At 34.5% G+C, this 15,000-nt stretch overlaps 1 protein-coding gene, 1 long non-coding RNA gene and 1 other non-coding gene across 7 annotated transcripts in view; 1 reads left to right on the top strand and 2 right to left on the bottom strand.

Moving 5' to 3' along the window:
* Window positions 1-15,000, bottom strand: part of LOC128249443 (uncharacterized) — a 255,980-nt gene that overhangs the window by 73,555 nt on the left and 167,425 nt on the right. The window lies entirely within an intron of this gene.
* LOC106880364 (protocadherin beta-15) overlaps window positions 7,252-15,000 on the top strand; it is a 69,613-nt gene continuing 61,864 nt past the window's right edge. For both annotated transcript variants that reach the window (XM_089362733.1, XM_089362732.1), the window contains exon 1: window positions 7,252-9,997. In XM_089362733.1, the coding sequence (XP_089218859.1) occupies window positions 7,613-9,997 (2,385 nt within the window). In that variant the 5' untranslated portion in view covers window positions 7,252-7,612. The remainder of the gene's footprint in view (window positions 9,998-15,000) is intronic.
* Window positions 12,502-12,574, bottom strand: Trnak-uuu (transfer RNA lysine (anticodon UUU)). Its single transcript has one exon. It is a non-coding gene; the product is annotated as a tRNA-Lys (tRNA).

Raw genomic sequence — 15,000 nt, 5'->3', positions numbered from 1 at the left:
TATATATATATATATATATATATATATATATATATATATATATATATATAGATAGATAGATAGATAGATAGATACATGCTCACATACAGACATATACATATATATATATTTGTGTGTGTCTATGTGTTGGCATCAAAATCAGTTTCATGATCAAATGTGGTCCAGTGATCATCAGTATGATTTGAATCCCTGGGTGGAAACTGAACTCAGAAGACAAAGAACTAAAGCCGATACTACAAGGTATTTTCTCTGACATTTTAACAACTTTGTTACTTGGTTGCTGCTAATGTGATGTACTTTCAGTCATGCTACTATAAACTGCAACAGAGCAATGTTTTATGCTATCAATCATTTTCAGTCTGCATTAAATTGAAAATATAGTTATGGTGTATTTACTCTTCCCCCACATTAAACAGTTAGTTATAATATTGTACATTATAAATAAGCATGTGTTACAGAAGGAGAAAAATAATAGGTGCACACCACAATGTGTCAGGCCTTTAATTGAATATTATGTGTTAGTCATTGAACTGCAGCCATGCTGGGGCACTTCTTTCAGCAGTTTCCCTTGATGATCTCAGCTCCAGTTCCTATTTCAATCTGATATTTATTTTATCTTCAATATGGCTGTCCTGTAGGAACCAAAGTTATTACCATTTTTAACCCCAGGAGGAGCTTCCTCCAGCTGGTTAATGATGCAATCTGCACCCGATACGTATTGCAAGCAGGGGAGAAAACCCTTACCATCTTCTAGCAGAAAACGGGACCACCAGACCTTATGATTTTGAGCTATTTGTGCTCATCCTCAGTGGTGGACACCCATCCATTAGAGATAGCAGTAGTCTACTCCAGCTGACAATATATAAAAAAACAAGTGAGAACCAGTTACTGATCTTACAGCAAGCAAAGTTGTTAGTTAGAAAATCTCTATAAGAGAAGAAAGTAGTAACTATACTCAGAAGTATGCTTGTGATGTATATAGGGTGCAGATTGCACAGATAACCAGCCAGAGAAAGTTCCTTCTGGAGTTAAAAACAGTAATAATGGCAGTTCTTATGGAATAGCCATATTGAAGCAGTGATAGATATTACCTCTCAGTATAGTTATTACTTTCATCTCTTATAGAGATTTTCTAACTAGCCACTTATTTATTTTATCAATATCTATTTATTCAATCATTAAATCACTCTGTGACACAAAGGGAGACATATTTGCTCACTAGTTTACACCAGTAAACACAAAGCACAGATATGTAAAAGGAATCTGTAGACATGCATACATATTTTTATATATTACATATGGACCCCCTTCAGTCATGAATGACCATGGGATTGCACCAAGAAAGTTACCTTCCAAAGGACAAGTCTGGGCAAGGTTGTTAATGGAAGACCAGCAGTCACCCATGCATACCAGCCTCCCCTCTTCATGCCACTGATGTTATCCAAGGGAAAGGCCACTCGAAAGGCCTCTAGGACAATGGGAAGATGTTAAGCAATTTGGGACAAGATGGAAAAGTGTGGTACAATCAAGAAGTAATTGGAAGTGCAATGTGACCAGTGAGGTACAACAACATCTGAGTCAGGTTAATACAGTGATGTGTGTGTGGGGAGGGGTCACACTCACACACACACACACACACGCTGAAGAATTGCAGAAACGATGAGTGTTCGGGTGTCCACGTGCTGGAGGTGTCACAAAGATCATAATTTTTCTCAGAATATTGGACATTGTTTCAGACAAAGCTTTTCTCCAGCCTTTGTTCATGAGAATTTAACTTGCTGTTTTTGAATTTTCACTCTAGGGGGGAACTTTTGTCTGCTAACTGCAGGGATAATCTCAGTCAATCAAATTTATAAATCATCATGTTACAAAACTAAGACCTTATAGTAATTTTCTTAAATAATAAACAGTAAAACTACAATTATATATTTGAATACCATATTTGATATTTTATTTATTAAAATTCCAAATGATGGTCTTTTACCATAGGATCAGGATATGTAAAGTTGAAATTTCATTAAAATTATATTGCTACTGTAATATTGTGTCAGGTACTAAATCCAAGCAGCAAAATAACATTTTAGAGAAATAATATATAGAATAGCAGACACATTGCTAAATAACAGAAGTGAATATTATAAAATACAGAAGTATATAACATATTAAAGATATAACATATTAAACATATTAAAGACAAAAATATAATCACTAGTTTAAGTTTAACACTAGAGGGAAAAATTATTAAAAATTTCTCACATATTATTCTGGTATAGCAAATGTTAAATAATGTTAGCTAATTATGTAGCAAATACATGCAACAAGTTTTGTTAGAGAGTTTTCTTATTCACAGCTCGTTTCTTATGACTGCCATACCAATTTAAATTGTTATACATCACATACTCAAACATGTAATCACTATGATTCCACTCCCATGGTTGTAATCCACCTTTTACATCCATTTCCTCTCTGATTCTGCTTATTCTCGTCATTCTGCAAATCACCTAGAATACAGGTTCAGATTTTATGTCTGTAATGATGTATTTTCTATAATTAATGGCAATTCAGAATAAGTTATTTACTTGACTGACAAACTCTTTATTAATAACTGCTATCATCAACCATTGCTTCTTTATGATGATGTTATTACAGTAGACATTTGCTTAAACTTCCTATCATATTTACTGATTGAGAATCAGTTCTTTACAAACTATATTACATACAATGTTACATACTATGTTACATCGCATCACATCTAATGGATCATTGTTTACCTTATTGACAAGATCTGAATTTAGCTCTTTTGGTACCAGTCAAACTAAGACTATTACTAGTCCTGTGATACAAACTTTCAGTCTTAAAATGATCTTTTATTTAGTTTTTCATAGCTTACTTGTTTTTGTCATTAGACTGTGGCCATTCTAGGGCATGACCTTGAAGTATTTTAGTCGACTGGATCAACCCTTGTACTTATCATATTATTTTGTAAAGCCTAATACAGGTTCTATTGTTTTCTTTTGCCAAAACGCTAAGCTATGGGGATGTAAGCACAACAACACTGGTTGTCAAGTGGTGGTGGTGGTGGTGGGGTAGATGCAAACACAGACACAAAATCACACACACATAGATATAGAGATATATATTTAATAGCAACAGAAGCAGTGTTAAAACCAGAAGGTAATCTTGGTCATTGCTGTAATGTGAATGTTGTGTTAGAACACAAAATACTGCATTATTTACATTGAGAGAACGTGCCATATGGACTTGCGTTGCATAAAAGCACATGGTATTATGTCATTGACAGATGAGAGTCGAGAATCATCTGTTATGGCCACCAGAACTGCCAGGTCATGTGATCTTGCCCTGCTATAAGTTCCTATGTCACTGAAGTCAAACAGTGCAATAACAGCTGAATCTCCAGTCCACAATATTTAGAATCACAGTGCATATCTATTCAGGTTAGTGGGCTTCTTAAAAAATAATAGCAACAGAAGCAGTATCAATATCCTTTCTACTAAAAGCACAAGGCTGAAATTTTGGGGGAAGAGACTGAAAGAATGAAGACAAATTACACCCACAGTCGACCGCAGTGGAATTTGAACTCAGAGCGTAAAGACAAACAAAATGTTGCTAAGCATTTTGCCTGGTGTGCTAACAATTCTGCCAGCCTGCCACCTTAGCTGCAGTGTTGATATCGAAAGGTTAATCTTGATCACCAACTTAACAAGGCCAGATCAAGACAAATATACAAATATATATATATATATATATATATATATATATATATATATATATATGATGGGTTTCTTTCGTTTTCATCTACCAAATACACTCTCAAGGCTTTGGTTGGCCCAAGGCTATATAGAAGATACTTGCTCAAGACTGAACCTGGAATCATGTGGTTGGTAAGCAAACATCTTACCACACAGCCATGTCTGCATCTATAAACCATCATCATCATTGTAATTTTTATCTTCATCATCACCATCATTGTGATTTTCATCTTCATCATCATCATCATCATAAATAATGAATAAAAATTTTCGAACATAATTTCATGCTACATTAATACTGGCCTAACGATGACAAAATTATTTTACTACATTCTTCATTATTTTCAAGATAAGTTTAAACAAAGTCAATATCAATATATTTCAACAGAAACATAGCAACAAAATCTCAAATTAACCCTTTTGGTAGCAATCAATCCAAGATCATCTCTGATGCTATGATACAAACTTTCTGTTTAAAAATGATATAAATCAAAATCTGTCAAAATTTCATTGTTAATATAAGTTCTAAACACCAGCTTAATACTGACAGAGTAACTCTACTAAATTCACTATTATCAACAGAAATATGGTAAAAAGGGGGTTAAAAGAACTAGTGTCAGCTACAGTTACTTTCTTCAGATGTATCAGAATGTGCTCAACTTTTCTATTAATGAGATAAAGACCCCCTTCAATCATGAATGACCATGGGATTGCACCTAGAAAGTTCCCCTCTGAGGAACAAATCTGACAAATTTGTTTGTGGAAGACCAGCAGTTGCCTATACATACCAGCCTCCCCTTTTCATGCCACTGATTGTTATCCAAGGGAAAGGCAAAGGTCAATACAGCTTGGCATCACAGTGACATCACAACTCATTCCTATAGCTGGGTGAACTGGAGCAATGTGAAAATAAAGTGTCTTGTTGAAGAACACAACACACAACCTGGTCCAGGAATCAGAACTCATTACCTCATGATTGTGAGCTTGATGCTCTAACCACTGAGCCATGTACCTTCACATATGTGTTGATAATCACTTTACAAAACTGTGAACAACTTTACTTTCCATCACATCATATGGATACCTGACTCCAGTGGCCTGGATAAAACAAATTACACCCACTTTCTTTCTGACGACTGCTTCACTTTCGGTTTCTATTGCCTTCCATACACATATATACTCCAAATTTCAAATTGTAAGCTATCTAAACACATCCCACATAATCACCTGCTTCCATCTGTCTCAGAGGATTTCCCACTCTTACTATAAGTAAAAGTCCATTTACCTCTCAAACCCAATCAAAGCTTGTCTATGACTGGTGACATTTCTTCATTCATATATTTATAGCTCATTATTTTTATTCCATACTTCAAAATGTCAGAAAAATGTATCTGTTATGGAGTTAATAATTTTCTTTTCACAAAACTTTCTTCAACATTTCAATGTTATTTAGAATATTGATTGGCTCAGCTTTGTCAACATTTTGTAACTACATTTTAGTTCATTATACATTATATGATTCTAAATTTTTTTTTTTCTTTTGCTCTTCAAAAATATTTTTACATAAAACTGATCAATTCTATTCTGCATCCCTTTTATATGAAAGTTGGTGTTAAAATTAGAAAACATATCAGTTGATTTTTTTTTCCTTTAAGCTTCAAATATGTTTTTTATTTTCCCACACTCCTTCTCTATTTCTCACACATATGCTTCACCCTATCAATGTTTTTCTGGTAAGATTTTTTCTGATCAATAATATTTTTTTTACTTATTGAAAAAGGGTAGTCTGGATTCCCATGTGATGATGAAGGCGTGTACCCTTAGGGAGATTCAGCATTATACAGAGTGTGACAAGGCCAGCCATCTGAATTAGAGATACTACTAATTTTTGCCAGCTGAGTGAACTGGAGCAATGTGAAATAAAGTGTCTTGCTCAAGGACACAATGCACCACGGGGAATTGAACTCATGACCTTACAATTGTGAGCTGAATACCCTAACCACTATGCCACATGCCTTCACACTCTATCAAATGTGATGTACTTCAAGATCCAATATTCCAAAAAATAATGTTTCTTTTAGTTTTTTTTCAAGCTGCTGATGTCATCTGTCAACCATGATACTTTCCAGAAAATTTACTGTATGTTGATAACAAGGCAATATTTGAACCCAGAATGTACAGAATTGATGGAGAGTATGTTGGGGGAGATAAAGCTAAAATTTCTAGAAAGCCCAGAAACCATAAAGAGACATCAATGCAGAACATAAAACAAAATTTGATATATAAAATTAATGTGTATAAGTTAAATGGAAAGTTTGAATTTGTGTCTAACAGCAGGCATAGATTTTTGTTGTTAAGAAAAGCATTCTATTCTGTTTACCTGACTACAAATTTGACGGGAGAAATTCGATTCTAATTATTCAGCGTTACTAAAACTTAAAACGAAACATGATCCTATGGGCCCTGGGGGTTTTTTAGAAATGAGTTAACATTTCCATTGACATCATCTTGAAGACAATGTCTTATATAAATAATAACAGAAATACTAATGTAGTTCAAATGTCTTAAAAGTTGAATGGATTATTGTAGAGACATCAAGAAAAATAGGAGAGGCTAATACCATCCAAATTTTGTGTGTATGGCAACTCCCTGTGTTTAACTCTATGTCAAATACTTGTTGAAGCAAAGTTGAGCAGACTAATCAGCAATATTTCCTTAATCCCATAATGATTTCATAACTCTTTACTCTTTACTTGTTTCAGTCATTTCACTGTGGCCATGCTGGAGCACTGCCTTTAGTCAAGCAAATCGACCCCGGGACTTATTCTTTGTAAGCCTAGTACTTATTCTATCGGTCTCTTTTGCCAAACTGCTAAGTGACGGGGCCATAAACACACCAGCATCGGTTGTCAAGCAATGCTAGGGGGACAAACACACACACACACACACACACATACATATATATACATATATACGACGGGCTTCTTTCAGTTTCCATCTACCAAATCCACTCACAAGGCTTTGGTCGGCCCGAGGCTAGAGTAGAAGACACTTGCCCAAGGTGCCACGCAGTGGGACTGAACCCAGAACTGTGTGGCTTGTAAGCAAGCTACTTACCACACACCCACTCTACTTATCATTTCATACATCTGTCTATAAAAAAGAGAAAACATACCATATTTTCCAGCACACAAGTTGAATTTTACAGACAAAAATTTACAGACAAAAGAGGTAGGGTTGTCTTATACACCAAGATGATTTTGAAGGACCATAAATTCTATGTGAAATATGGAAAGACAGACAATGTTTAAATGTTTACACTACATGATTACACTATATTACTATGTCAACTTGTATGCCAGAAAATACTCTATGTTTGAGACCATCATCAGAACACTAAAGTTAATGCATTTAACATTATATTCATAGTTACCTTATTCTTGAATCTTATCATTAATATCCTTTTCTTTTGTTATATTTTCAGAAACTTTTACTGTGAACACAGAAATAATCTTCAATTTCATTTTTATCATTTCTACAACTGGTATTCTTGGTACCAAAGTCGTTTAACAGTGATCCTAAACTTGAGGTTTATTGCTTTAAAATGATACAATAATGCCGGTATCATAATATACAAGGAAAACTCATAACAGTGTCAATGTTATATAAAAGTCCCTGCAAGAAGAAAGATGGTTGTGATTGCAGCAATGTTACATAACAAACTCCAGAACAATGAATGAAGATACTTTGATACTAATGATATGTGACAGACAGCAGAGAAACAACACAGGACATGTTAGCACCAATGTTATATAACAGTCTGCAAAATAAGAAGAGTGGATATGTTGGCACCAATACTATTAATCCTTTCCATTACTTCTTATACCTTTTGTATCGATTTAATTTACCACGTTGAAGAAGAACAGAATTCTGGCACCTATGTAGGTAACATTGTTGCTGACAGCAAAATATTTGATTCCTTGCCTTCGACTGACCATAGTTTAATATGGTTCAGTTTAATAAAACAAAGATTAACTGACGACACTCAGTTATTTAATGTTAGTAAAACTGGGAAACTTTACACCACTCAATTACTAGATGCTGAATCACTTTGTTCTTATGGTAAACAATGTTTCAAGGTTGTGAAAGTTGCTGTTCGACAAGCAAAGATGTTTATGAAAATATTAAAACTGAAAATAGTAATTGAAGATATAAATGACCACTCACCAGAGTTTAGTGACAAGCAAATAAATCTTCAGTTTTCTGAAGGTGACTGGAAAGGAATGAAAAAATCTATCCCGAATGCTATTGATAATGATATTACCGTTCGCAATTCAGAAATAACATATGAGCTTCAAGAAAACCAAAACAAACCATTTGCACTGTCAGTATCAAAAAGTCTTGATGGAAATTCAGAATTGGGAATATATTTGAAAGAAAAACTAGACAGAGAAAAACAGGAAATGTATGTGATTAAAATCATTGCAAAAGATGAAGGTACGCCTTCAAAGCAAGGAATTTTACTGGTTCATATATCTGTAACCGATGTTAATGATAATGCTCCTGTTTTCTCTCAAGTTGTTTATAATATTTCTATTCAGAACAATGAAAGTTTGCGGTCTCCAATTGCTGTTTTGTCTGCCAGTGATTTAGATTCTAATGAAAATGGTAAAGTTTCCTACTATTTCAGTTCAAAAACATCAGAATCAGCTAATAGACATTTTATGTTAAATGAAGAGACGGGAGAAATATTTTTGAAAGAAACTTTTGCATCTCTTGAAAAGCAAGTCAATGAATTATTTGTGAGAGCAAGTGATAGAGGAAAGCCTCCATTAAGTTCGGCTGCTTTGGTTCTTATAAATGTCATTAACCAACAAAATAATTACCCAACTATCAATGTAAATTTTCTGACTCCCCTCAGTGAAAGCTCAGCAGCTATTTCAGAAGATACTGAAGTTGGTAGTTTCATTGCATATGTTATGCTGATTGATAATGATGCTGGATCAAATGGGGAAGTATCATGTGAACTTCAACACAATAAATTCCAGCTTCTAATGTTGGGCTCAAAAGAATACAAAATTATTTTGAAAAATTCAGTTGACCGTGAGACAAAAGATCATTATACTATTACGATAGTATGTCAAGACGAGGGAACTCCCCCATTAGAAATTGTACAGAAATACTCCATTGAAGTAATGGATGTGAATGATGTGCAGCCAAAGTTTACAAAGAATATATTTAAGTTTTTAATTTATGAGAATGAAAAACCTTATTTCCCTGTAGGTTTCATCAATGCCACAGATTCTGATCTTGGGCTTGGAGGCCAGCTGACATTTTCTTTGTTAGCTAATAATAAATATAGACTTCCATTCCAGATAACAAGCTACGGATTTGTATCCACAAACCAGTCTGTTGATCATGAATTACAGAATGTTTATAATTTCCAAGTCAAGGTGAAAGATAATGGAATACCTAACCTTGAAAGTATTGGTGAAGTTATTGTTGAGGTTATTGATCAAAACGACAATGCTCCCTATTTTACATTTCCTAGTGTTAACCCTTTCAATCTAGACGTCCACTACCATCCGCAGAGCAAAAGTGACATCACAACCCTAAGAGCTTCTGACAGAGACAGTCATGTTAATGCTTTCCTCAAGTATGAAATACTTGGAGGCAATGAGAAACAGTTATTTGCAGTTAATCCTTATACAGGAGTTTTATCTTTTTCACGTACAGTTTACCAAAACGACGCTGGGTCATATGATATAAAAGTAGCTGTCAAAGACAGTGGTACACCAGTTTTATCAGCAACGACTAGATTGTCTTTAACTCTGACTGTTAGCAATACAACATCTGTCTTGTTTACTGGTTCACATTCCAAATCTGGAAGTATGCTAGATATAAACATTGTGATAATTATTGTTGTTATTGCTGTTGTTGTGTCGATATCTATAGTAGTATTTATTACAATATGTATAGTTCGGCACAATAATCAACGGAATCTAACAAACAGCCCCTCATTGAATGCATCAATCCAGCCTTGGAGGGAAATGAGACATTTGATATCACAAACAAACAACCTCGTCATTATAACAAAGAACCCTGATGACATCAAACATAAAAACATGCAGCTTGTAGATTTGGAAAGTCAACTTGTCCCGGAAGCTGAATTCAACAAACAATGGAAGTCTTCAAATCTCAGCAGAAATCTTCCTTCAGCAAGTCAGGTAAATACAGCATCTCTTTGATCTTTGAGATGTCTTTATATTTCTCATTCAGTCTCTCTCTCTTTCTTTTTTCTCTCTTTCTCCTTTTTTCTCCCTCTTTGTGTTTCTGTCTCTCTCTGACCTCCCTGGCTCCATTGTCTTTCATACACAGATATACATCATTACATTTCATAAGAATTCTCTCTTTCAGTCTTCCAATCAGATCACTGATATTATTATTTCATTCTTCTGCCTCTTGCATGTTCTCTTTCATCTTTTCTTCATTTCCAGAGTCATTTATTTGCCTTCAATATATGGACAAATAATTATAAACAATATCACATAAGGCTTGCGTGATACATGATATATATTTATATATATATATGATTTTAGATATCACACACTCACACACACACACACACACGCACGACAATATATCGATGTATATGTATACACATAAGCATATATATGTACATGTATATATATAAATATATATATATATATATATATATATATATATATATATATATATATATAATTATATATGTATGCATGTATATATGTATTTATGAATGTATGTATGTACTCATTCACATGCACACACACACACACATACATGCATGCGCATACACACATACATTTATAGCCTACCATAAAAAAATTATGTTGTGAACAATATGCAGTAATTGGTATGGTGGTAGTTTAGTTTTATTATTATTACTTTTTTTATATATTATAATCATTTCTTAAATATTCACAAAACATTAGAATCACAGAGAGAATAAACAAGATTGTGTGATATATTCATAATTTAAAAGAAAAGATTTTTTTTTTTTGATAGTCAGGCCTGGTCTGGAGGGAGGTGTCTGTGGCCACGGTCTTCACAGGACATCTAAGACTAGTGCAACTAATGTTATTGATGTTCTTTTTAAACAACTGCAGCAAGTTAGAACTGCTGCATAACAACAACAACATCAACAACAACACACACATACACACACGCATACACACATATTACTCTAGATCAAAGGTCAGCACCAAATAACTCAACCTTCTAACTCTATTTTAATTCCTAGTTATATAGCTAATCAATTTTGTTGTTGTCACTGTTGTTGTAGTTTTTAGTTCCACATTCACTCTGATTGAGCAGATTTGTGATTAATAACATTAGCCCTGTGACCATTCTATCCATTTTTTAGGAGTATCTATGATGAAAAGAAGAAAGCAGGAATTTATGGCTGTGGCTTTTCAGTCAAGAATGATTTGATATCAGAATGTAGCAAGCATTTTACTTATAGTTTTAGGTGCCCATATTGTCAAAAACAAATACAGGCACTTCCTTGAACTGTCTATCTTCAACCTAGTAAAACATCCAGGATGTGACAACTAAGGGGGGGGGGGAGAGATCTGCACAAGTACTGCGTTGGAGTATTTTGTTGACCCTAAAAAGATAACAAGTAAACTTTGGTTCCTGTACATCTTCGACATAAAAACACTTCTTTTTCCATTAACCTTCCTGTAATTCCACTGCATCTCTTGCATGTCCAGAGTTTGCACTGGGTATGCCAAAAGGAATTCTGGCCTATATCTTTCAAGCAGGCCTATTTACCTGAGACGAGTTGAATCCTGACTGTTTTCCTTCTAACTAGAACTTGGGTCTTTGCTAAGTTAACTTTAAAGTCCTTTGATTTCAGATTTTATTTCCAGACTCAGAATTTCTTTTCTAATTCATAGAGTCCACTATGAAAATGACATCATTTTCCCATGGACAGTTTGCCTTAAATTTCTCTGTTGAAGTCTGGAGGACAATGATGAAAAAGAGGGGACTGAGAAGTGAACCTTGGTGAATCCTACATGTACACTAAATTCATTGCTATAATTATGGCTAACTCCTTCCTGACAATATCCTTGTATATGGTTTGTAAGGTTTCCACAAGCCATTCATCTACCACTAGCTTTTTTAGATGCCATCAGATCATGAAGCGAGGTCTCTGTCAAAGGCTTTCTCCAAGTCAACAAATGCTACATACCTTTCATGCTGCTGTCTCATTAACAAAAAAGCATCAGTAGTACTTCTTCTCAGCACAAAAACAAATTGCATCTCATCAAGTCTAATTCTATTTCTAATTAATTGGAATGTAACATTCTCTGTAACTGGAGCGCCACCTTTACTCGAGCAAATCGATCCCAGGACTTATCCTTTGTAAACCTAGTACTTATTCTATCAGTGTCTTTTGCCAAACCGCTAAGTTATGGGTATGTAAACACACCAGCATCGGTCGTCAAGTGGTGTTGGAGGGACAAACACAGACACACAAACACACACACACACATATATATACATATATATGACAGGCTTCTTTCAGTTTCCGTCTACCAAATCCACTCACAAGGCTTTTGTTGGCCTGAGGCTATAGTAGAAGACACTTGCCCAAGGTGCCACACAGTGAGACTGAACCCAGAACCATGTGGTTGGTAAGCAAGCTACTTACCACACAGTCACTCCTGCACCTCAAATAATTGTACACCCGCAGAGGGACTCGAACCCGCGACCCTCAGATTAAAAGTCTGATGCTCTACCAACTGAGCTATGCAGGCAGATGAGAGAAGTTTTGTTTGGGTAAAGCAAATTATGAACAGACACAAGCTTATGGCAAATTTACCTCACTTCTATCTATTTCTAATGAAGGGCAATTTGTTTGATTTAAGTCTCAAGAGCCTGCTTACAAACAAAAGAATGAATATCATTAAATCTAATTTTCTCTGTGTTGAATCTAATATTTTGCATTTCTGGTGAGTGGTTAGAGTGTTGAGGCCAAGTTCATAAAGTCATGCATTCGATTCCTGGAGCAGACAGCATGTTAGAGCAAGGCAACTCATTTCATGTTTGCACTATTCCCTCCTGCATTACTCAATGTTGATACCTATCATGCTCTGTCTTGCTTTCTTCCATCACTTTCAGCATACGCCCTCTCTCTCTCTCTCTCTCTCTCTCTCTCTCTCTCTCTCTCTCATTCAATTCTTGGACTAGATGGCATGTTATGTCCTAGAGCAAGGCAACTCATTTCATGTTATTCCAGTCTAATCAGCTGTAAATGAGTACCAGCCAGTCGTAAGTGCATCTCTATCTCTCCCCCTCTCTCCTTTTCTGCATTTGTCACATCCTCACAGTTTTACTGGAAGGGCCAGGAGTGCATCTATGTCTGCTTGTGACTACATAGACACCTAAAACAAGTAGTGAAAGCATGGTGCATACCACCAGGTCATACTCACTTGTGAGTGATAGTTATAGATATGAAGAAGATATAGGAATTTTAAAATATGAATACACTCTTAACAATTCCCTCACTGTGGAAATGATATAAATTTTTAGAATATTATAGAATATTTCAGAAACTTTTTATTCTGCAACTGAAATTATTATTCTTAATTCAATTGGTCGAGCATAATAAGTATGTTTTATTCAATACACAATGCAAAAACATCTTGTAAGACAAGCAAAAGAAATGAAAAATTATATTTGTGTAAAATTAGATAGTAAAGGGCAGGCTGGTATATTGTATGGAATTATATGATAGACAATATGTTAAGAATAAAATAAATACTAAAAAAAGAGTAAGAAAAGAAACATTAAAAGCATTAAAAATGAAAAATAGTGTAAGTGATTAAAGAAAAAAAATATATTTATATATAATAGTTATTTGAATTTAGAAATTGCTGTATAGAAGAATGGATCAGTGAGCAAGTAGGAATAATGGTAAAATTATGATAAATGTAATGCAGCGTGATGCCAAAAGTAAACAATGAATCTGGAGTGAAATTAAATTCCAGTGAAAAACATAGAAGTATAAACAGTTCTTGAAGTTCAACATTGAGATGACTTCATCACATTCATTGCTTTTGGGAATCATGAATTAAAAATTTAGTGTGTGCCCAGAATGGGAGGCAAAAAAAACAAAAGAAATCTATGTAAGCATGTGTATGAGTATACATTCACATATATAAGTACGTATATAAATATATATATATTTTATATATATACATGTGTGTGTGTATGTATATATGCATAGATATGTACATATATATATGCATACACATGCATTTATATGCATATGTGTATATGTATATACATACATATACACTACATATATATATATATATGTACATACATATCTATCTATTTATCTATATATATATATATATATATATATATATATATATATATATATATGTATGTATATGTGGGTGTGTGGATATGCATGTGTGTGTGTGTGTGTGTGTAGATGGTTTCCAGTTGGTTTCAACAACGAGGATTCAGTCGTTCAATCAACTGAATTACCTGCTCATTGAATTAGTGTGCGGGTGATTGAACATTCCACAAACCCATGTACTTTTGTGTGTGTGTGTGAGTGGAGAGGGAGAGACAGACAAACACACACATATATATATATTTGTGTAGGAATATATTGGAATGAAGTGTGCGTTATTTTGTCAGATGATAGCTGACTCATTTGAGACATCTGTACATCATAGGACTATTGTGGCACATTGCTTGTATCTTGTATGCATGTGTGACAGAGAATCCACTCTCTTGGTACCCATAGTTAAATATGCAGTAAAAAAAGAAGAGCCAAGTGACCAAAGACTATTTTTGCCACTGACTAAAGGTTTTATTGCTTGTGAAAGGATGCCCACAGCTGTCTGCCTCCCATCAACATTGCATAGTGACACCTATCACTCTTACTGAGTTACCAGCACCAGCCTACATTCATTTCTCTTGTTTGCATTATTCCCTTCTGTATTACTCAATGTTGACAACTATCACCCTCTCTCTCTCTCTCTTTTGGCATACACCCTATCTCCCTCTCTCTCTCTATTCATCTTTTTGGCATACACTCTCTCACTTTCTCTCTCTCATAGCACTATTACACTTCAAATATTCCCTCTTCTGTCACTTTGTTTCCTTTCTATCCCATCACTTACACAGTTTCTAATCAAACTGTTACCAACAATTATAATTATCT

The sequence above is a fragment of the Octopus bimaculoides genome, chromosome 14, assembly GCF_046866305.1.
Source record: "Octopus bimaculoides isolate indiv1 chromosome 14, ASM4686630v1, whole genome shotgun sequence".
Taxonomy (NCBI): Eukaryota; Metazoa; Mollusca; class Cephalopoda; order Octopoda; family Octopodidae; genus Octopus; species Octopus bimaculoides.
The sequence above is the reverse complement of the archived record's forward strand: the minus strand, read 5'-3'. Positions and strand labels throughout refer to the sequence as shown.